Here is a 24803-nt window from a genome sequence, read left to right on the forward strand (position 1 = left end):
CCACAATTTAAAAATGTTTCCATGCCTCTAACATTTGAACAGATTCAGATATCAATTTTTTTCAAAATCCATTGTAACAATTTTCTGATGTAATGAGTAATATAATGCCTTGATCAAATGGCTGAATTAAAGAAGTTGTATTTGGTGTTAGGAACATTACTTCAACGTTTAGACTTAAACCTTTTGGATGGCCTGGCACTTTACCAATAGTAATAAAACTATGAAATCTAGATTTTTCTGCTTTAATAAATAAGCGAAGAACACAGAATGCACGAGTTGCAACAAACACAATATGTGCAAATGAGATAAGGAGTAATGAGTTTCTGAAAATTTTTTTTTTTTTTTTATATATAATTGAATATCTCATGGAAGGGGAAACTCATTTCACCATAATAATGTGAAAACCCACACAATTCCCACCACAGAGTAGTAAGATACTGATTGTACACACCCATAGGTGATAATGTTAATTCTTTTTACATGGTAAAGCGCAGCATAGGAAGTGCAGCCATTATTGTATGAACATGGAAACAGGCCGGAACATTGCGAAGAGTTCCCGGAGAATTTTCTAGTTTTGTAGTTGCGATGGTCACTATATCGATTCACTGATTATTAGTATGAGATATTCATAATTAATTATTGTGTTTATTCAAAAAAAAGATGCTATGAAAGACGGCAGAATAGTGAAATATAAACATAAGTAAATATTCCGAGAATGCCGAAATAACGGTTATGATAGCTGTGTGAGAACACACGCCCCTATGTTCTTCTTCCCCCCACTTTTTCTCCTTATACTTTATATATTTATTTCTTCAGTGTAATATGGTAGTTTGCTTATGTTTTCACACATATATAATAATTTAATAAGCAATTTTTTAAGATATTTTTAATGGTTTTTTATACAATGGCCACACAGTGGCTAAAATGCAGCCTAGAAGGAGATTAAGATGACAGTCGTGTGCCAGTTGCAATAAACATTAATAAATAAAGAATTTATTATATACACACACACACACTGTACATAAAACTGTGGGTTATTATAGCAGGTTTCAGTACAGTGAGACCACTGTACTGACTATAATTACCCAGTTTTATGTACAGTAGTATATATATAAATTTTTTATTTATTAATGTTTATTGCGACTGGCACACATGAGTGTCATCTTAATCTCCTTCTAGGCTGCATTTTAGCCAATGTCTGGCCATTATATTTTAAAATATTACTTATTTGATCTTAACTCCATAAATCTACATCTGGTCACTTTGACTAGCCTCAACTCTTGTTTTGGGTTTTAAATTTTTATTTAATTCTTTTCCTTTATTTATTTATTATTTTAGGGCTGGCATCCTATGAAACAAACTCTGCATCATTTAGCTGCTAACCGGAGCCATTATTATTATTTTTTATTTTTTTAGTATACTACACAAAAATACAAAGAATCTGGAATCAATGGAAAATTTAGAACAATTACCTGTGACTAAATTTAGACTGCCTTATTACTGAGTTAGTTATATTTAACAAAGTAATTTAGCATTCTTTCATATATATATATATATATTTTTTTTTATAGTATGAAAAGAGTGTGAAGAGGATGCTACAATTACACTCCACCCCACCACCCCATACTTATTTTCTTAAACACATACACACACGAATAATGTTTGAAATGGTTGAAAACTGAATATTTCGTAATAAAAAATAAAAGGTAAAGCAAACAACACAGGCAGCAAAAAACATATTCCTCTACATGATGCTTGAAATACAAAAATAAATTAGAATGAGGATTAAAAAATAAATATAATGCCAGCAGCATGGCAAGACAGAAGAGTGAAAATAGTCAAAATTAAACATAACAATGAAACCAACAGGGAGGGAAAAGAAGGGTAACAAAAGAAAAAAAATATTGCAGCAGAAACTCTCCAAGATAATTTAGAACATCTAAATACAAAGATAATAAAAAATCAATTAAATTTTGAATGCCAATTAAACAGAAATTTAACGGTGCCCCCTCTGACAGGCACCAAGTCCAAATTTATGTAAAATATCACCAACAGAGATGCAAACCAACTACAATAAAATAAAACAAAAATAAACTAAAAATAGACTGACCATTATGCCCCATCTCAACAGACCACAAGGCCAATAGTGGTCAGGGAATCGCTACATTTCGATCACTAGACAAATCGCCGCAAAGGCGAGTCGATCGAAAGATCAGTCCGCCACCCGATCCCTAGATCGAACCGCCAATGCAGAGGACTTGAATAGCAGTGGTCCTGATGCAGCGATAATTAAAAATAGGACAGATACAAGCATTCCAATGCAAAGCCACACCACTGAGTCTATATAATCTTAACCAGATTACAGACGAATAATGAACTATGGATGGCAGCATGGGCACAGTGTTAGCAAATCCGCCCACTACTGTCATGTGATATAATTATACATCTATTTGAATGTTTGAAATAGTTGAAAACTGAATATTTCATAATAAAAAATAAAAAGGTAAAGCAAGCATCAGAGGCAGCAAAAAAGCCTATTCCTCTACATGATGCTTGAAATATAAAAATAAATTAGAATGAATATTAAATGTAACCAATTAAATGTAATGTTTAAAAAGTTACATAGAATAAAAAGGTATTCAGTTGATGAAATGGTTTCAGTAAATGAAAGATTAATAAGTCAGGTATGACAGATGCACCAAAAAGCGCAAGCATTAAAGGATGCAAGAGTAAATATAAGTTGTATCAATATATTGAATAAAGTATGCATAAAGGAATGTGAAAGTTACACAAAGTGCCAGTAACTAGAAGGGTGAGGATCGTTGAAAAAAGAGTTGTAGTAGATATGTGAAAGAATGTTAATATTCTAAAAGTTATGATGAATTAAGAAAATTATGGGCTGAATTACTAAGTCAATAAAAGGTGGAAGAACTGTAAAGTAAAATTAGTACAACAAAATACCAATGAAATAAAAGTAGAAAGTGATACAGCTCTCATCAGATATGGGGGGGGGGAAAATATTTGGATAATGGTTAAATACAGGTAAGGCAAATGTGCTTGATCTGATGTCAGCTGAAACAAATACTGATACATGATGTACCATTTCTACTTTTATTTTATTGGTATTTTACTGTATTAATTTTACTTTACAGTTCTCCCACCTTCTATTGGCTTAGTAATTCAGCCCGTAATTTTCTTAATTCATCATAACTTTTAGGATATGAACATTCTTTCATTTTTCACATATCTACTACACTTCTTTTTCAACTATAATCACCCTTCCAGTTACTGGCACTTTGTGTAACTATAAGCAACAAAACTAAATAAACTAATAATAAAGCAGTGTCACAGTCTTTAATACAATCCTTGGTTTCATAAACTGTAAATAAGCTGTGACATATATTCCATGCTGTTACTGAGAGATAAGCTTTGCTTCCTTTGCTAATACAAATATCAGTATCTTTCTTACAACTCTAGCATCACAATTCAGATAATGTTATATTGGAGTTTTAAGAAAGATACTGATACAGACTAAAACACACTTAGGACTTTCTTGTGGGCAGTTCACTAGACTAAAAGAAATGGGCTGTCATCTAGAAATATCTAGATTTAAATTATTTAATTATTCAATAAACCATTACTTTAATTAATATGAATAATGTATTGATATTAATCAATGTAATAAGTTATGAATTAGTTATTAGCAGTATTTTAACATTTCATTAAATATTTTACAGTTGTATCAATTATTACAATAAATTACCTTAAATGTTCTTTCGGAAATCGGTGGAATAACACTCCAGCTTTGTTACAAAATAAATAGTTCTTTCTATCCACGATGTCAGAGACAACTACACATTTAATTATAATTACAATAAAAGCAATGTAAATCAAACTTGCTATGCTCCATTAACACTAATCAAATCCAAATACAGTACTGTAATAGCTTCATTAGCATTGGGCACACTCTCTGGGTTTTGATGGCTGTGTTAGTTCCATGTTCATACAATGATGGTGGTGGGAGTAATTCAGCAGAGTGTTCACTCTGTATCTTAGTACTCTGATTCCAGCTATGGGAACTATCGAAAATGCAATAAGATCAAGTTACTACATAATTATAATTGATTGCACCAACAGAAAAGCCCAATAAAATGGAGTGTGAAAATTGTTTTCGTTTTATGGTAGAGATCTCCAAAAATGTGCTTTAGAAAAATATCACAAAGGCGATAACTAGCAAGTCAACAGCAGGAATTCACAAAAAAGGAATGGAAACGTTGAAAATTACATCTAACACAATAGCAGGGTTTTCCCAGCACAAAATACCGTGTTTTGCACGATTTCCCGAAATTCTCAAACTGTGTTGGAGTGAAACCGGGTTATATAAGTACGTGGTGCGAGGATTTCCGCAATTTATCAATCGTGTTAGAGCGAAGCCATGTTGTAGAAGGACCATGTTATACGGGAGTTTCCTGTACCAAAAAAAAGTTCATAACAAGTGTTCAAAAGCTGAATGGTTATACAGCCAATGGCTATTTGAATTTTAAAAAATGTGGTGAAAAATAATAAATATTTTACTAGATATATGCATGCCTATTTTTTATTATTTTAGTTTTTTTTAACATTCAAATTTCCATAGCATTTATTAAAAATTCAACCAACCATAACCATTCAGAATCAGATATGTTTTATTATGACATGACCTTTATTCCCATTTTGGTAAACAGAACTGCACCTATAATATTGTTGGTGTAATTCAAACATTTGTATGTGTTTATACATACTGCTAAATACACTAGTGAAACTTTTTTCAGAAATAAAATAAACTTTCCATTTACATTTTGAAACGGCCATAGAGCAGCAAAAGAGTTCACATTTTGATGTTTTCAGGAGGAACTGGTTTCACATTCCCAAGTATCTTATATTTATATAGCTACATAGATTTTAACATGTAATGTGCAGAATTCTCTACCAACATACATAATGAATGCTGGTATGCTAGAACCATAACATGATGCACCTCAGTAAAGTGAATAAACCATGCTAACTAAATGAAAGTATGATAAAATCAAACAAGAATATAATTTTAGATAATATCAATATAAACTAAACCTTAAAAGGGAAATCCACAAATTTTAGACTAACACTGATTTCAAAGTTAAAGAAACACTTTGAAAATAAACTAACCCAATGAGAAAAAAAAATAAAAATACAGATGTATCTAGAAGCATCTTAGTATTCTTCAATACTCAAAATCCTCAGATTAGGTAACTATGCATATTGGATTTAATTTCAGGCACATTCAACAATAACATGATGCAGATGCTAAAAACTTATATTTCATCCAAGAATTTTACCAAACCTTCACTACATGACGTTATCATGATGAGTAGCAGTAATGTGGGATTTGTGTAGCAATATTTATTAAGGAGAGATGGATGTATAGGCGAAATGGTTAACCTAACAACACGAAATTTGGTATAAAGGTCCAGAAAAATATTCTGAATGAGTAGAATATTTGAAAAGAATCAGAATTTTAACGGTTAACTAATTTATTAAACATATATTGGAATACTCCAAATTACTCAGACATTTTAGCACTATGTGAGCTAAAAGTTTTAAGTTCAAAATTTTTAACCCTTGGTAATACATATTTTTGCTTTACTTAATTTATGGAAGTACCTAAATCAGCATGTTGAGCATACTGAATTATTTCATAATCTACCTAAAACTAAAGTTAACAGAAGTTAAACACATTAAAGCACATTTTGTTAAAGCTAAGAATGGAAAATTTGCTTCTTGTCCAGAGTAATCAATGCTTCACGACTCTTCCTAATGCTATCAGCCAGACTACTTCAGTCCACCTTTGCTTCCCTATCTGTAACATCCTGATAGTTCTACAGCATTCTCATATAAAGACCAGCCAACTTGATAGCATCTTATTTTTTCTCCTTCACTGATATTTGATGACCTTGGTAAAGTTCCTCGTACCAAAGCAAACACATTCCAGTCAATGCCTGCTTTGCTTTTCTGGTGAGGTAGAAAGAGAAAAAAAAAATTCAAGCGTGTGTACCCTGTATGCAAGGAAGATGTTTTCTGAAAACATCCTTGGCTTGGAAAAAGTTAGCAAAATCCAACTGTAGAACAGTATGACATCTCAATCATAAGAAAGTACAGGGTTGTTAAAATTAAAGTATCCCTATGTAGAGGGCTCTGGAGCAATTTATGATAACTTCTAAGGCTCATACTGAAGAGAAATTTGGACAACATGTACAAAAAAGAATGTGCTCGCCATTTATTGGAAAAAAAAAAATGAGTTACATGATTTGTCACTATATGGCACCGTGGCAATACAAATCACTTGAACAGCGCTACAATTGTTCAATGTGTCCTCCATTTTGGTCAACAAGTTTCCATTCGAAGACCAGCATTTTCTACAACAGAACGTAACGTGTCAACTGGAATAGCCAGCACATGACGTCTAATGCTGTCCTTCAGATCTGCCAGAGTTTGACATCCTTCCCGGTATACCTGGTTCTTCAAAAACCCCACAACCAGAAGTCGTATGGGGTGAGGTCTGGTTATCGGGGTGGCCAAGATGTCTGGAAACAACGGCTGATGACAGCTTTGTCTGTAAAGTGTAATGACCTGTTTGTCTTTGGACACAACAGTGGATGTGGGGTGGCACACCATCTTGCACCAATATGGTATCCTGGAGGCACCCATGTTGTTGCAGCTCTGGTATTGCAAAATTTGCCAACATTTCATAATATCGCTGTCCAGTGACGGAACAAGTGAGGGGTCCAGTTGGTGTCACCTGTTCAAAAAAATATGGCCCAATCATGAATGTGGTCATAAATTCACACCACACTGTCACTTTTGGAGAATGCAACGGGACCTCTGGGATAACTCGAGGGTTTTCTGTTGTCCAACTGCAACAGTTGTGCATATTCACTTGTCCATTTAAGCAGAAGTGGGCTTCACCACTCCAAAGGATGTTCTATGGCCAAGTGATACCCACTGTCATTCGTGCCAGAAACTGAAGTGCATATGTGAAACGAATATCTGCATCACAATGCTTTAGCTGCTGTAGCATGTGCATCTTGTAAGGATAGTACCGCAACACCTGTTGCATTACTAGCCTTACAGTGGAATAAAACATGTCCACTTCACGAGAAACAGCTGGCACACTTGTGCTACCACATGGAGATTGACTTGATAAATCCACAACAGCCATAGCCACATCTTCAACACAAGAGGAGTCCACTCATTTTCGACCTCTACCTGGTTGAACACAAAGATGTCCTGTCACTTCAAATTTCGCAATCATTTTGCAGACAGCACAAACAGGCATAGGTCCACATTGGCCTTATGCAGTTCTGACGCTCGAATTCTCTGATAGCTGCATTGTTGCTGTTCTGATAAACTTCACTAATAGCACCTTTTCCTGCAACGTCGTTGGCATTGCTGCTGTAGTGCAGGCAAACATCTACTGTATGATTTTGAAGAAACTGCTTTGCTTTTATATAGTACAGTAGAGCTGAGTAGTGGCGCTGTGGCAATAACTAAAGAGAAATTTTATCATCACATCGAATTTGCAATTACCTTTCCTCAATTTGAATGTCTCCTTGTTTGCATCATTATAGAAAGAAAAATATTCCATCATTTAGTCACACAACCCTTTTAAGGCTTCAAATATATCAATCAGATCTCCATGCAGATGAGTAGTTCCCAAAATTTACAGCCTGAAAAAATAAATATATTTTTACATCCACAACTGATCTTGTCGCCCTACTTTGTGCCCTCTCTCTCAAGGAAGTCAATATCATTCTTGAAACAGCACTTCCAGACCATAATACGATATTCAAGCCCATTAATTTAAAGGGCAATAATTACTTCATTATCTCTACTGGAAAATTTGCTATATATCATATCATTGATCCCATGTGCTGCTCAAGCAGTCTTGCTATACTGTTGAGACAACTTTTCTAGACTAAATCACAACCACCTTTTCTTGTCTTAAATGTCTGTCAGTTGTGCCCTCAATTTATCAACACCTCTGTGGCATCTGTGAGACATCCCTTTTTCGTTTTAATTTTAAAAAATTTATTTAGCTTTTTTACTGAATTCAAAATGGCAATATATTAATTATGATTTGCTAAACTCAATTAAAAAATATCAAATGAAAATAAACAAGAAAAACAAAAAGTTTTTATCGTATTTTTTAGAATTCAAGTCTTCATCCCCTAGAATGAAATACGGACACTCATATGGTATATGTAATTTGAACCTCTGTTTTTGTCAACAGTTCACATTTAGCCAGCAAAACCAAAGCTCTATGGCAAGATTTGTCACCCATTACTGCCATCTCATAGATGCCATGTTGGAATGGCAACTACCTAGAAGAAAAACAGATGCCTTTGCTTGCCCTCTGTTAAATGCAAAACAAAAAATTACTGTATTGCAATTAACATATATCAAAATGAGAAAAAAAAAAAAATACCATGTAACTAGTTAAAGAATATTGGTGGACAAAGGTACAGGGGAAAATTTGATTACATTTACAAATAAAAAAAAAAAAGAAAAATTTAAAAAAGGTGCATCTGTCAGATGCCAAACTAGCATTAGCATTAGTAGAGGCATATGATGCAAGAAAGAAAGGTTAGGCAGAATCAGCCAAAAAAAAAAAAAAACTTCCACTTCACCCTTCTATTCGTTCGAAATACCTGTCCAGCTGAGCCTTAAATTTATTTCGGCTATCAACTTCCACAACAAGGGATGGAAGTCTGTTTTACCAACCAACTAACCGCTGGCTAAAGGCAAATTTCCACACATCTATTCTACATCTGTCTTTCCTCAATTTAAATTTATGCCCTCTCAGGTGATTATCCTGAGCAAGAGGTTTGGTTTTTCTTTTTTTTTTTTAGGAGCATTAGCAACTAAGGCCATATTGCTCCGGGATATGCGGTGGTCATTCCCTGACCTTTCCGCATCCTACGTATTTGGTGGTGACGGGCTCGAACCCCGGTCTAATCAAGAAACATGTGCTACCTACTGCTGCTCCTTCCCACCTGGCTACGGAGGCACCTCTGAGTAAGAGGAAGAATCCCATCAGCATTGAGCATGCTCAAACCATTCAAGGCTTTATACACCTCTAACAGGTCACCCGCCAGTGCCTAGTCTCCAGACACTAATTTGCAAAACTTAAGCCTTTCAACCCTTTGTTCCATTCACTAATCTTGTTGCTCTTCTGTGCACCCAACCCAGCAGCTCTACATCCTTCTTGAAATGAGGCCTCCAGACCTGTATACAGTACTCAAGGTGTGGCCTGACCATTGCCTTATACAAGGGAATAATCACCTCCATATCCCTGCTAGAAAAATTTCTGTATATCATTGACAACACACCATGAGCTACCCTTGCAGACTGTCTGCACTGCTCAGAGAATTTCATATCTGCTTGCACAATTACCTCCAGGTCCTTTTCATTCTCTACCACTGTCAGTGTAATACCACAAAGTGGATACATTGCTCTGGGGTTGCTGTTTCCCCATATGTAGTACTTTACATTTGCCAATGTTAAACTTAATTTGCCACCTCTCAGCACATCTGTTCAACCTTTCCAGATCCTGTTGCAGCAGCATAGCGTCAGTAGTGCAAGAGTAGCTCGTGGTGTATTGTCAATGATATATAGGAATTTTTCTAGCAGGGATAAGGAGGTAATTATTCACTTGTATAAGGCAATGGTCAGACCACACCTGGAGTACTGTATACAGGTCTGGAGGCCTCATTTCAAGAAGGATGTAGAGATGCTGGAACAAGTACAGAGAAGGGCAACAAGATTAGTGAATAGAACAAAGTGGTGCTCTTACGAAGAAAGGCTTAAGTTTTGCTAATTACAGTGTCTGGGGACTAGGCACCAGCGAGGTGATCTGATAGAGGTGTATAAAGCCTTGAATGGTTTGAGCATGCTCAATGCTGATGGGATTCTTCCTCTTGCTCAGAATAATCACCTGAGAGGGAATAAATTCAAATTGAGAAAAGACAGATGTAGGATAGACGTGACGAAATTTTCCTTTAGCCAGCGGGTGATTGGTTGGTGGAATAGACTTCCATCTCTTGTCGTGGAAGTTGATAGCCTAAATAAGTTTTAAGGCTCAGCTGGACAGGTATTTCGAACAAACAGAGAGGTGAAGTGGAAGTGGTTATTTTTTATTTATTTTTGGCTAATGCTGCATAAGCTTGCTTTCTTGCATCAAATGCCTCTACTAATGCTAGTGTCCTTAACAACCCTGCCAACCTTTGTATCATCTGCAAACTTGGACATTAAGCTTGATATACCATCATCAATATTATTTATAAATACAGAAAACAATAATAGACCAACACTGAACCCTGAGGGACTCCACTAATAACATTAGTCCACGATGAGCAGTGTCAATTGATTACCACTCTCTGCCTGCTCCCCCTCAACCACCCCTTTATCCATAGCAGCAATTTGCCTCCAATGCCACACTGCTCCCATTTGTGCAGCAGTCTTCTATGTGCAATAGTATCAAAAGCCTTTCTAAGATCCAAGTATATAATATCAAAGTTATTCCCTGCATTCAGTTCTTTTGTGACTGCGTCACAGTATCCAATCAAACTGGTCAGACAAGACTTCCCCTTAACAAAACCATGCTGTGTCTGAGCTATAACTGAAGTCTTGTCTAGATGATCCTGCAGTGCTTCTTTAACTAGTGCCTCCATTAATTTTCCTGGAACAGAAGTTAAACTCACAGGTCTATAATTACTTGTGTCAGCCTTTGATCCTCCTTTGTGAATTGGGGTCACATTTGCACTTCTCCAGTTTTTGGGTACCTCCCCTGAGTCCAAGGAAGCTCTCGTAATTATGACTAAGGGTTTGCTTACTTCCTTTGTTGCCTCCTTCAATATAACTGGATAGATCCCATCCATCCCAGGTGCCTTTCTTGTGTTTATCTTCAACAATTTCTCCTCCACTTTACTCTCAGTTATTACAAGATTTCTCTAGCTTACTGCCAGAGTTGAATACACCTCTGGCATTCCCCTCGCTGAATAACTCCTCATGTGTGAATGTCGATGCAAAATATTCATTCAGTTTGTTAGCTACCTGAGCAGGATCATCAACAGTTGACCCATCGATATCAAGTGCACCAATCTGATTCATCCCCTTCCTTCTAGAGTTTACATAAGTAAAGAACTCTTCGCTGTTTTTCTTTGCATCCCTTGCCAAAGATTTCTCGTAATCTGCCTTCGCCTGCCTAACCTCCTTTGTAACTTAGTTACAGATCAACTTGTATTTATCATAGGCTTCTGTGTCACGTGTTAATTTATATGTATCCCATGCATTTTTCTTCTCTGCCATATGTCTCATTAGTTCATCTGACATCCATTCAGGCCTGAACCTTGAACAATATTTCTTAGTTGGTATGTAAAGCCTAGTAGCTTCCAAGATACGTTCTTTGAATGCTTCCCACTTTGAGTTTGCTGTTGGTCCCACTGTATAGAATTTAAATACTGTCTCAGACCATCATAGTCGCCTTTACGAAAGCAATAACCCTTCCCTTTACCCCTGATGGTAGTTACCTCGTTGAGTAAATCCCACTTCAGCACACTGTGATCACTGCCACCTAGTGGTTCCTGTATCTGCGGATTCTTAATGCATGAAGAATCACTACTGATAATCAAATCAAGAGTATTGCTACTCTATTTGCCTCCCAAACATGCTGATTTAGAAAACAATCATCCAATAAATCCACAAAAGCCTCGCTAGTGTGTGAGTGACCAACCCACAAATTCCAGTCAATATCTGGGAAATTAAAATCCCCCATTATAAGACTGATTTACTGGCCCACTCTATTTCTCTGTACAGTTTCTTATTATACTCATTAAAGTCATTAGGCCTATAGCACACTCCTACTCTCAATTTTGATCTCCCTATGCTTATGTCACACCAAACTGACTCAACACTGTACTGTCCAGTACAGCGATGTCAACTGGCATCACTTCCTTGGATTTTGTGTTTCTTAACTAATAGCAAAACCCCTCCTCCCTTCCTATAGATGTTGTACTGTCCAAATTCTAGTTCTGCATTCCTTATATCTGCGTGACACTACGTCTCTGATATCCCAACAATATCCGCCTTTGATGCTTTGAGCAATACCTCGAATTCATCAAATTTATTTACCAAACTCCTAGCCTTGGTGTACATGCAACTGTTTCTATTCTTAGCTACCCTAACACAACCCATGTGTTTACTTGTACCACGATGACTCCCAGCAGTCTCTGAAATATCCTGCATCTTGTTTTTCAGGCTTCTGCTCATTCCAATAAAAGCAGTGCAAGAATCACTTTCACCTCTGCCAGTGGCTACTGTTAATCTATTAGTCCTTGTACCCCCCCCAAGCTAGCAGTTTTCCAACCCACCTAACATTGCCTCGATAGCATCAGCAAATATTCTTGCACCCTTTCTATTTAAGTGTATCCCATCCCTGTAGAAGCAGTCTCTCCTGTTAAAAAGTACAGACTAGGCTGAAAAAAATTCTACCCCTTGAGCCTTGCACAATCTTTCGAGAGCCGAATTGATCGACAAGGCTCTCATCATATATTTTTTTGGTACTTGTTGGCGCATAGGCTTCTGCGGCCATAATGCACCTCCCAAGGTTTTTGCAGTACTTTGATCCAAGCCCGAGGCAGGAATCGAACTCGCGACCTTTGGGTTGTCAGGCAGGCACTTTACCCACACAGCTAGCCCGGTCGGCTTCTCATCATATACTCCCTCCTATCGTGTCTGGGCAGAATTGCAGACACTTTCAAATTCAACCCTAATTCACAGCTTTTTTTCAACAGTGACCTGTACTCGTTAAGTAATTCTGCCAGTCTCCTACTCTTAATATCATTAGTGCCAACGTGTACAACTATATCACCTTTTGTGCCCTTAAAGGATGACATCCACTCTACAACGTCATCAACCTTTGCCCCTGGCAGACATACCCTGGTCTTGTTCCATCTATCCTTTTTACAAAGCATGTTCCCCGTTTCCCTGACAATAGAGTCACCAACAACAACTAGTTCCTTTGGGACCAGCGCATTCTGCCTTGGGGGTTGCTGCTGTGTTGCGTGATGACCAAGTGCAAGCTCTGGCATTGATGTGGGCAGCTGAGAGTTTGATGGGCCCTCAATTTAGATCCTTTGAGGGCATCCACCCTGTCCTTCAAGCTCTCATACAGTTCCATAACGACACCGAGTTGTCGCCTGATTTCGTTACACTCCTCGCATCGCGTCCCGTACCCGATTGCTCCACAAACATCATGCAAGCAGTGCATTTTAAAAGGCTGTGATTCAGAGGGCAACTGTCCCCCCTCAGTTCTCCTCTGAGCCACAGCACTCCCATTAGCTTGAGCCTTTTGCTTTTCTGCTCTGAGTCATGATTTCGATTTAATTTCAATTTCAGTACAAAATTATAACCCTAAACTTGTATCCCAACACAGAACGCTATATATATTTTTCAGTATCAAGTATTATCTACGAGTTCCATTTATATAACTTCCATATCAAGTTATGTATTAATTATGTTACGTTTGTAATCTAACGTCATTATATGTATTTAGTTAAAAGTACAATTTACAACTAGCAGTAGTAAAAAAAGTACAACTAGCAGTAGTAGTACAACTTGCATCAACTATTTTTTCTGAAAATTTATTTTCAGGAAGCTTATACAGTGAAAAGCACTGAAGAAAGTGGGGAATATTAGCACACATCAACTTTGAAATAACAAAAAGTGGGATAAATTATATATAATAAAATACTGTTTCGAATTCACCAAAATAGTTAATTTTTTGTAAAAAATGCTTGCAAACCACAGAAAATTATCCTGAGATTACTGTGCATTTACTAGCATTAAATGCTCAATTGCCATTTTTTTTTAGACTAGTTGTCTAATTTTGTCAAAGTCTTTCTGTGGTTCCTGTTGTTATCATCCTGCCCACGTTAATATCATAGTAAATTACCGATGATATTAAGGTGGGCAGGGGTGGTAACAACCTTAACTTATAATACCATCATCAATATCATTAACAAAACTCGGAAGCAACAAAGGCCCCCAGGACAGAACCCTCATGGACACCACTCATAAAACTGGTCTATTTGGAACACTGCCCGTTTTTTCCAAGCCTTGTCTTCCATTCATTTATTCATTTTAGCAATCTACCTCCATTACAACTTATGCACAGGATGTTCATTTGGAACTGTCAAAAGCCTTTCTAAAATCTAAGTAAATATATCACACATTCTCTGCATATAGTTCCTTAGTGATTACTTTGAATAAACTCATCACTGTCACTTATGAAAATCAAAAATAGAAGGGGGACTGAACACAAAGCCATGACTTGTATGCTGGTCCACCCAGAAGACTGACCATTTATGGCAACCTTCATCTCCTATCTTCTAGATAGCCTGCAATCTAGCATAGGATCTTTCTAGTAATCCCAGTTCGTTCTAATTTCAGTATCAAAAGCTTTACTAATGTCTTTACTAAACTTTTTAGCAATGACCTACAAACTGAATTAACATAAATTTATTAAAATAAATAAAATCTATATAAAATACTAAAACAGATATAAAATAAGTGTTAAAATACAATAAGATGAAAGCATTAAAATACGGCCAAAACTAATAAAATATATAGTAGCTTTTGAGACAAAGTGCTTCAGCTTAGTCAGTGAATGGTATATTGCAATATATATATGTTGGTTAAAACAGCAAAAGTCAACTGAGCATGATCATGCATCACAAGTCTGGTTTCAGAGCACTGTTTTAATCAATATATACACACACACACACACACACACACACTGTAATACACCATTCAACTAAGCTGATGAAGAGGCACTTCGTCTCGAAAGCTACTGTATATTTTATTAGTTTTGTTCATATTTTATTGTATTTTAATGCTTTTATTTTATATCTGTTTTAGTATTTTATGTAGATATTATTTATTTAATTTATGTTAATTCAGTTTGTCGGTGGTCACTAGAAAGTTTTGTGATATGCAACACAAAGCCTGTTTTCCAATGTCCATTTAATTTATGGCCCATACATGTATGGTGTTACTGTCAGTTTGCAGAAATTGTTTATGTCTGAAGCCCATAATGAACATCATTTGTGCTTTGCACATCAGTGTAAAGCTCATCATATTCCCAGAGGATTTGGATTCAGGGAGCCTTTCTCCTATGACCGTATGAGATGGTGCCTGTTTTGGCTTTGAAAACGTTGGGAATTTGGATCAGTAGTATGCATCAGAAATTGAAATGGATCAGCATGAATAAATCCAGGCTCATGAAGGCATTAAGGGATTTGGTTTCTCTTCCTCTATTTTCTATTGTGGTTCGTGTTTTGTGTTCCCAAGCCATATGTGTGACTGAAGCATATCATGCACATCAGCAGAATAAATTTAACACTTCATTACAAGAAGCATATACTGTTAGGAACACAAACAAGAGATAATTCAGTTTGTTTGAATTTGAGTAGCAAACAATTATCTAAGAATAAAAGCGATCTCTTAGCCCTCAGCATGAAGTTTTGGGTCCTTCCTCATAAACCCCCATCACACACTTGACTATGGATGTTGAAGCATCTCTCAACAAGCTACCTGAAGAGACTGCTAACGTAATTCGCTTTAAAACAGCTTCTATTTTCCAAAACGTCCAGCCTATCAGTAACAACCTCAGGCAATATCAACAGGAAGCTCTTTCTTCTTTGTGCAAAGATGACACTATTGTAATCTTGCCTACAGATAAGGGATGGTGCAATGTTGTCCTGGACAACTCTGGGTATCTTCATAAAGCTCTCTCTCTATTGCAAGATCAGGAGGTTTATGAAACTACACAAGACTCCCCTGTTAAAGTGCTGGAGAAGTTGGAATCTAAAGTTAATAAGCATGTGCATTCCTGGTTTTTAGCTAACAAGATTACCAAAAATGTTTGCTGGAAGCTTCATGCGACAGGTTGTAGACTCCCACAGTTTTATGGGCGTCCAAAGGTCCCTAAACCTGATATTCCTTTGCTGCCGATTGCCCCTTGTTGCAATACACCTACGTATGAACTTTCTAAATATGTTGCCAAGTTATTGCACCCCTTGCTGGAAAAACTGTTTACACTGTTTCTAGTAGTATGCATTTTTTGCGTATTATTAGAGATGTTACTATTTCTGAGAGCAAGGCTATGGTCTCCTTTCATGTGGTTTCCCTGTTCACTTCTGTTCCTGTACAACAGGCTATTGCCTGTGCGAAACTTCTTTTGAACCGGGATATCACATTAGGAGAAAGAACCTCGCTCTCTACAGGGCACCTCCGTAGCCAGGAGCAGCAGTGTGTAGCACACGCTTCTTGATTAGACCGGGGTTCGAGCCCATGATCACCAAATACGGAGGATGTGGAAAGACCACCACATATCCTCAGAGCAATATGACCTTGGTTGCTAATGCTCCTAAAAACCAAATAACAACAACAGCTCTCTAAGATGATATTTGTACTGCTCTCAGTCTGTGTTTAATGGGGGAGTGATCATATTCAATGACTCTGTTCCACCAAACACAGGGTGAAACAGATTTTCTTAAAGTTACCTGTTTCTATCACTCTCTAGTGTCATTATGTTGATGATATCTTCGCCATTGTCCCTCAGGGACCAGAAACTCTACTGCTGCAATACTCCAATTCCCTGTCACCTTTCATTCAAGTTTACAATTGAACCAGAGGTCGATAATACTCTACCTTTTTTTTTTTTTTTGATGTTTTAGTCCAATGCGTGGGTTCATGTTTTGTAACTTCCATTTTTAGGAAGCCAATGTGTGTAAGCCAATTTACCAACTATGGGTCTACGCAAACCCCAGGTCATTTTCACAGCACTACGCTAATTTTATTCTCCCATGCTTGGACGCACTTTAGTTCAACTGGTGACAAGCAACTGGAGATTTCCAAATTTAGAATGGAACTTTCAAATTACAGTTATCCACCTCAGGTTCTAGATAGATGTGAGTTCCAGGCTCACAAATTTATTAAGCAATATAATCCTCCTGGCATCAATGAATTTATTTACCGCCTATATCTCATATTATTCAAGCATGTCGGAAAGTCTTGATGGGATTTTGTGTCTCCACCATATATGATGTGTGCAATTTCAGGAAAGGAAATTACATTCTATTATTTTTAAGGTGAAAACACCCATTCCTCCTCTCCTACGAGTGGTTCCATATATCGTATTACATGTCCGGACTGTGGGAGTTATGTAGGCGAGTCTGCCAGGACATTGAAAGATTGGGTTTCTGAACATGAGATGGCTCTTTGAACTGTTAATTTTGAATGCTCCGTGGTCGTAAAGCATTACTGGGTTGAGCAACATAATCTTGATCCCAGAGAGGATATTGAAATCGTTCACTATTCATGTGATTACCACCAGTGTTCATGGCTTCAGGTAATGCACATAGCTAGCAGTAATGAATCGCAATAGGGAAGTGCACTTGTACCCCATTATGAAATCACTGTTTTGCAGTGCGATGAGCACTGCCATCCTCATGTATATGCAATTCTGCTCTGCTGACACCTGACTTTTGATGCATGATCATGATCAGCTGACTTGTACTGTTTTATGCATATTATATATACACACACACAACATATATATACTACAATACACCTTTCACCGACTAAACTGATGAAGCACTTAGTCTCAAAAGCTACTGTATATTTTATTAGTTTTGTCATTATTTTATTGTATTTTAATGCTTTCATTTTATATCTGATTTAGTATTTCATCTAGATACTATTTATTTATTTAAATAAATAAGGCACCTGCAAGGTGACCTTGATTGAGGTGTATAAAGCCTTGAATTGTTTGAGCATGCTCAATGCTGACGGGATTCTTCCTCTCACTCAGAATAATCACCTGAGAGGGCATAAATTAAAATTGAGGAAAGACAGATGTAGGATAGATGCGAGGAAATTTGCGTTTAGCCAGCGGGTAGTTGGTTGGTGGAACAGACTTCCATCCCTTGTTGTGGAAGTTGATAGCCTAAATAAATTTAAGGCTCAGCTGGACAGGTATTTCGAACGAACGGAAGGGTGAAGTGGAAGGTTTTTTTTTTTTTTTTTTGGCTGATGCTGCATAAGCTTGCGTTCTTGCATCATATGCCTCTATTAATGCTAATGCTACTTCTGATGAGCCGGCAACATCCTTGCCACTTAGAAGTTTTTGTAAGAAGCATTACAGTAGACTTTCGAAACAACGACACCACAAATAATGGAACAGTCGAGCTAATAGCATATTGAGATCAGATGTTTACATACAGTGCAGATGTCTTGCAGAGCTGACACTGATATCATGGATTATACTGCTGTTTTACATTTCTTTTAAATTAAAAATCCCTCACTATGGCTTCTAAAGTTAATAAATCTTATACAGAGAAGAACAACATTAAAGTTTAGTGACAAACTTGATATGATCCAATCTATAACCAATATTCACCAAAATAAAATTTTTCATCTTGTATCTCTGAGTGCACCATGCCTCCTCAGTAAGCCCAAATACATCAGCATTAGAAGACTTGATCAAAATTTCAAATTCATTTCATTTTGTTTACAATACTCCTGGCATTACTTTATAGACAAATTAAGTTTTATACTTTATTGCTTTTAATCTTAATACATCTCTTATAGCTACTTCAAAGAGTTTTTTTTCATGTGGTCTGAGATTTCTAATGAGTTTCTTATATTACAATTTTTCTATCAGTGTTTATCACAATTAATGGTTGTACACAAGTGCTCTTGAGAGGTTACAAGCATATTTCCCCATGCTACAGACCCAAGTTGTTACTGCTGACTTCCCAAATCCCCCAAACCAGAACCCTCAATGGCATTAGCAAAAACCTTTTATTTCCTCTATTTAAGAATATGGTCTTTATAAAATGAATTCCAACTAAGTTGGAATTTAAGAAAAATTCCCCCTGTTCATGCATGCAAAGAAGTCTTTACTTTCTTAGACCTTTCTGCCAAATTCTTTTTGAAATCTGCATTACACTGTTCCATTCCTGAGTAACCTAATTACAAACTACTTTATACATTCAACATTGCAGTTACAGTTATTTTCTGAAACATTTCCCCTTTAACATACATATTCCTTAGGAATTTCAGCTTCTACTGAAGTAAACTCAAGCATTTACTTTGTGATGGCATACCCAGATATAATTATGTCTCGAGGGGGCAGCCTAGTACATCCCACATTGGTACCTTTACAAGCATTAATACATGACAGTACAATTATATAACAAAATGTTTTGGAGGGCTTCAGCCCCTCAATCCCTCCCCCCACGCCAAAAAAAAAAAAACTAAGTGAGCGTATTCATGATCCCTTTACTTTTAATAACTGCAATTTACTTGGATAATTTTCATACAAAAGTGATATGGTCACTACTAGCTAACTGCTCCTTAACCTGATGATTTTTAATGAAAATTTTCAGATCAATCTTTAGTAATAACCAATTCAAGAATTTTTTTTTTTTTTTTTTTTTTATTTACTGTATTAGGCAGTCCCTGCCAACCTAGCTGCATATTTACAAAAGCAAATAAAAGCCAGCAAAAAAATAATGTTTCTGATCACGAATGCATCACTCAGATCACAGAATCTTCCCCTGATGGCATCCGACATAATTGGAAAGTGGTCGGTCGGTACATCTTTGTTGTTGGCTACCCAAATAATGCACAAAAGCTAGCTCTGCCATAAAGTGTCAATACAATGAAAAAGTTGAACAAAGTGAAAACTTGACAGACAAGTAGGATTTACAGATTTTGTTAATGTGAAAAAATAATTGCCATGGTAGTTGCCAATCTCCATTAGGTGGCACACAGAGAAGAAAAAATAAATTTTTAAAAAATATTTGGGTTTTTATTAATATTGATTTTGTATAAGAAGCTAACAAGGCCTGCCAAGTGCACATATATATCACAGTCTGCAGAACCTTAATGCTTTAAAACAATAATAATTAACAATATATTAAAAACAGTAATACAAGCATACAAATTAAATAAAATAGTAATCATAAATTAACAGAATGTTGTGGATACTCAAAGCAATCATCAGGGTTCAGCACAATCTACTATATTTTGTTGTTCGACCTTTTACATTACACCAGAACTGATTCAGTATTATTCTACGTCCCCAATGTATATACAGGTAGTTCCCGACTTTACGAGTTAATTCGTTCCTAGTGTGCGCTCGTAAGGCGGGAATTTATTCCCATAGACAATGTCAAAAACAGGGATTACGTTCTCAACAATGAAATTAGTTAGCTAATTAGTTTGTTTAAACAATGATTGATTTATCCAAATAGATGAAAACATGGCCTGTAAAATCAGGAAAATTAAAATTTAAAGAAACTATTTATGACAACAAATATTAAAGAATGTTTATTCTTCATCATCGACTAAATGCACACTCGTTGATCACTCATTGTTGGGTCATCACACGTTATTGTTTTTTTTGCACAAGGAGTCTTCTTCAGAAATGCTTCAAGAGGCGTTTGTTTCCAAGATAATCTCTTCTCTTTTCTTTATAAATTTCACGATAGCATGCATAAGCATTAACGGCACGCACAAATTGCAACTAACTAACAAAATACGCAAGTGAGATTGCAACTAACAGAATTCACGGTGAATAACAAGTTTACGAAGCTTAAAAAAAAAGAATTAAGAGAAGATTCTGAAAATTTATTTGTTTTTTATATGACTGAAGATTGCAGTGAAGGGGAAACACATTTCAACATAATAACGTAAAAACCCACACAATTTCAGCTATCGGTATTTTCACAAATGGAATAACATCGAGTTTACTACCCGTTTATAATGAATTAACTAACAGAACAGCACAATAAAACCGAAAAATGCAAATCGTTTTATGGTGTGACTTCTAGAAATGTGCTTTAGAAAAATATCACAAAGACATTCAAAATTGGTTCTTACAACAGAACATATTGATTGGTAACTAATACAATTTACATTATAAAATGACATTTTAGAGAGATAAATAGCTTAGTTATACAGCGAAAATTTCAACTTCCAAGGTCTTGGACGAATAACTAAAGAACAATGTGTTATTGGGTTCACATTACGATATTTTCACGATACGATGGTCTCTGGAACGGAGCGTAAAGGGGGTGCACTGTATTATATAGCTACGCGCGTGGTTTGAAATGTCGGATTTATGAACGTTTAACATTCATTTTTTGCAATTAATGTTCATATTTTTGATTTTGTTAATGCTTACTTCTTGAAAAAAAAAAAAAAAAAAAAACTCGTAAACCCGGGAACTGCCTGTACTCTTCTTGAATCCATATACTTCCTGAACAGAAGCATATCCCATCCTTCCTTTGTGTCATGTCTTTCTTATACAAGCGATACTTACCATATTCAAATTCTAATATAATGAATGCAGAATTTGAATATGATATGAATATTACTCCTGTTACTTCAGTAGCCACAGAAAATGTTCTTGACCTTTAGAAGTTTATATAAATTCTGAGATGAAGTAAATGTCTATCTTTCCTGTTCATTCAAGAAAGCCAGACTTCACAAAAAAGACATGTTGAAATCCGTATGGAAATAACTATTCAAGTCCTAAATAGAAGGCATCTTTTAATGACTGCCCTTGATGATGTGGTACCTTGACAATTACCTTGCTTGCTGTGGACTAATGGTATTAGCAGAGTTCCACAGGACTCAATGCTGAGCCCATTGTTTTCAATATTTATCAATGATACTGATGTAGGTATATCAGACTCAATGTCTAAGTTCACAGATGATACAAAGGTTGGTGGGCAGTTAACGACAGTCATCAGGGTGAGCTACTGCAACAAGACCTAGGAAAATTGCATCAATGGGCTGAGAAATGGCAGTCGAGGTTTAACATTGACAAATGCAAGACACAGCACATGAGTAACAGTAATCCCAGAGTAACATCAACTATGTGGTACTACACTCAGGGTAGTGGAGAATGGAAAGACCTGGAGCTAATTGGCAAAGTCAGACATGAAATTATCTAAGCAGTGCAGACATACTGCCAGGACAGTTCAATGATATATACAGAAACTTTGCTAGCGGGGATAAGGAGATGATTACCCTTTTTATAAAGCCATGGTTAGGCTGCATCTTGAGTACTGTATACAAGCACTCACAACATGTGGCCTCACTTTAAGAAGGATGTAGATCTAATAGAACAGGTGCAGAGAAGGGCAACCAGACTGGTGAAGGGAACAAAAGGGTGCTCTTACCTATAAAGGCTTCAGTTCTGCAAATTGCAGCATCTTGAGACCAGGCACCTGTGGGGAGATTTGATTGAGGTGTTTAAAGCCTTGAATGGATTGAGTAAGCTGAATGTTAATGGTATTCTTCCACTTGCTGAGACTACACATGAGAGCACAAATTTGAGGAAGGATGGTTGCAGGTTAGATATGCAGAAGTTTGCCTTCAGCCAGCAGGTCATTGATTGTTGGAACAGGCTACCATCCATTGTTGTGGAAGTAAATGGGTTGAATAAATTCAAGGAAGAACTAGACAAATTCTTGGAAGGTAGGGATAATGAACTGTGTAGGGGGTTTTTTTTTGGCTATATAAGCTTGTTTTCTTGATTCATTTACCATTACTACCTCCAAAACTGGCTGGATTAGTTAATGGAATGTTTTCTGTAAAGCTCTTTACTTTCATCTATTTCAATAAACTCAATCATTTTCCCAAAATTTAAGAGAACTGCAGTGTTTGTTGTTGTTGTTTGTTATTTGGTTTTTTTAGGAGCATTAGCAACTAAGGCCATATTGCTCCTAGAATATGCGGTGGTCATTCCCTGACCTTTCCGCATCCTCCGTATTTGGTGATGACGGGCTCGAACCCCGGTCTAATCAAGAAGCGTGTGTTACACACTGCTGCTCCTTCCCACCTGGCTACAAAGGCGCCCCAGAGAGAGAGAGAGAACTGCAGTGCTCTTTAATCTATTTCTTATTGCCATGAATGTCTTTCTCTGAAGAAAATAAAGCAACGTCTAGACTTTTCCATAGCTTGAGGCTTATGCCCTAAACGCTTTATAGCACCATCAGCTTGTTGTTTTATAATAATACAATCTGATTTAACAAACAAAAAATACATTAATCTGCCCTTCCATGATTCAAATTACTCCCATTTAGAAAATAAATCTATCTGCTTGTGCATTTGTAGGCACATTCAATAGATTTATGTTTTCTCAATACACAATCGCTTATATCTTGGCTTCCAGAAATACTAGAGAAATAAAGTCTCTAAAAACTAACATCTGAGAATTAGCATAACAGTTGAGCTTTTATCTTTTTTGCTATTCAACTCATTTGTTCTGCTCATAATGAGAGTCAGCATGGGCATTAAAGCAAAGAGCCTCACTGAACTAACCCACCTTTCCTCAAGGTCCCTCTCCCCAGAAATGGAGTCCAGTTCCATCCTTCCAAGTCTGAGGCCTAGGGTAGCTTACTCACCTGACCCCCCCCCCCAACGATGGTTCTGGCTATCAGTCAGTCCCAGCATCCAGTGTAATAGCATTATAGGAACCCCCCTTTTTTTTTTACTGCAATCAACTGAAACATCTAGTTCCATTCAGCTAAGACAATATTATTTTTATTATTATTTTAGCCATATAGTGCAAGGAAGCCTGAGGCTTATGCTGCACCAGACAAAAAAAAAATTCGAGTTACCCTGAGAGAGAGAGCCAAAAGTAGAAAGGAATCACCAAGAAAGAAAGAGAAGAATGATGATATCCAGCTCAGGACCCTGGGTATTGTCATATTTGGTACCCAAATAATATTTACCATATTGTCATGGCCAGGATGTTAATTAAATACATATAAAATTAGTGTTTTATTATTATTTTTTTTTATATAATTTTTCCAATCCTTGGCATTTGAACTGGCTGACGTTAACAGCACTAAAACGAATACACCAGGTAATCTGATCTATGAAAAAGTTCTGATATACGAAGTTATCAAAAACGTAAACATTCGGTTGTGTAATGTTTATGAAAACGAAATGTTATCGAGGTAGACGAACTAGTTGGACTGACAGCTACTAGGCTGCACGACATATGAGATTTTTTTTTTTTTTTTGTCTCAAACTAAAGGGTTAAAGGCAAATTATGTATCTCATTAATTTCAAATAAGGTATTCGCTACGTTTAATTCAACTTATGTCAGCAAATTCTGATGTCGAAACAAGAAAGTAATTGAAGTTTACGTGTGACTGGAATAATCATCAGTATTATGCAACTCCACCCAACCATATCTAAACAATGTTGAAATAAAATTAAACGAAATGACAATCACCTGTTGTAAATTCACAAATAAAAAAAATCAAGGCATAATTTTTGCTTCGTTTTATGCGCAAAAAAATACATTCAAAAAGGATTTTCATTCGAATTTTATAGCCACTTTCCTAGAATATAATTTCAATGACTCATTCCAAAGAAACAAAGTAGAAATAAAAATCAACAAAACGTACCTTTCAGCATCAGGAAATCGCGCTTTGGAATGTGTAAAATCCCCGTTTTGAACGCATTCCCGACAATAAAAAGTTTTTCTTGAGCGTTGACAGACAGGGCATTTTTCCGATGTGCTACTAGATCTTTCGTTACTACTCGCCAAAAGAAAATTAAATTCTATGGGAATTGCATTACATTCATCACTGCTATAAGTCGCCATCTGCCAGTTTACAAAACGTATCGTTACTTAA

General features: G+C 36.4%; 1 protein-coding gene across 1 annotated transcript in view; it reads right to left on the minus strand.

The window, feature by feature from the left end:
• Nucleotides 1-24772, minus strand: part of Atg14 (autophagy related protein 14) — a 109480-nt gene extending 84708 nt beyond the window's left edge. Inside the window, exon 1 of the mRNA XM_090375781.1 lies at nucleotides 24573-24772. Within this exon, the coding sequence (XP_090231907.1) occupies nucleotides 24573-24772 (200 nt within the window). The remainder of the gene's footprint in view (nucleotides 1-24572) is intronic.
• Between the last annotated feature and the right edge of the window lie 31 nt (nucleotides 24773-24803).

The sequence above is a fragment of the Mastigoproctus giganteus genome, chromosome 6 (assembly GCF_048544385.1).
Source record: "Mastigoproctus giganteus isolate SK-2022 chromosome 6, ASM4854438v1, whole genome shotgun sequence".
Taxonomy (NCBI): Eukaryota; Metazoa; Arthropoda; class Arachnida; order Uropygi; family Thelyphonidae; genus Mastigoproctus; species Mastigoproctus giganteus.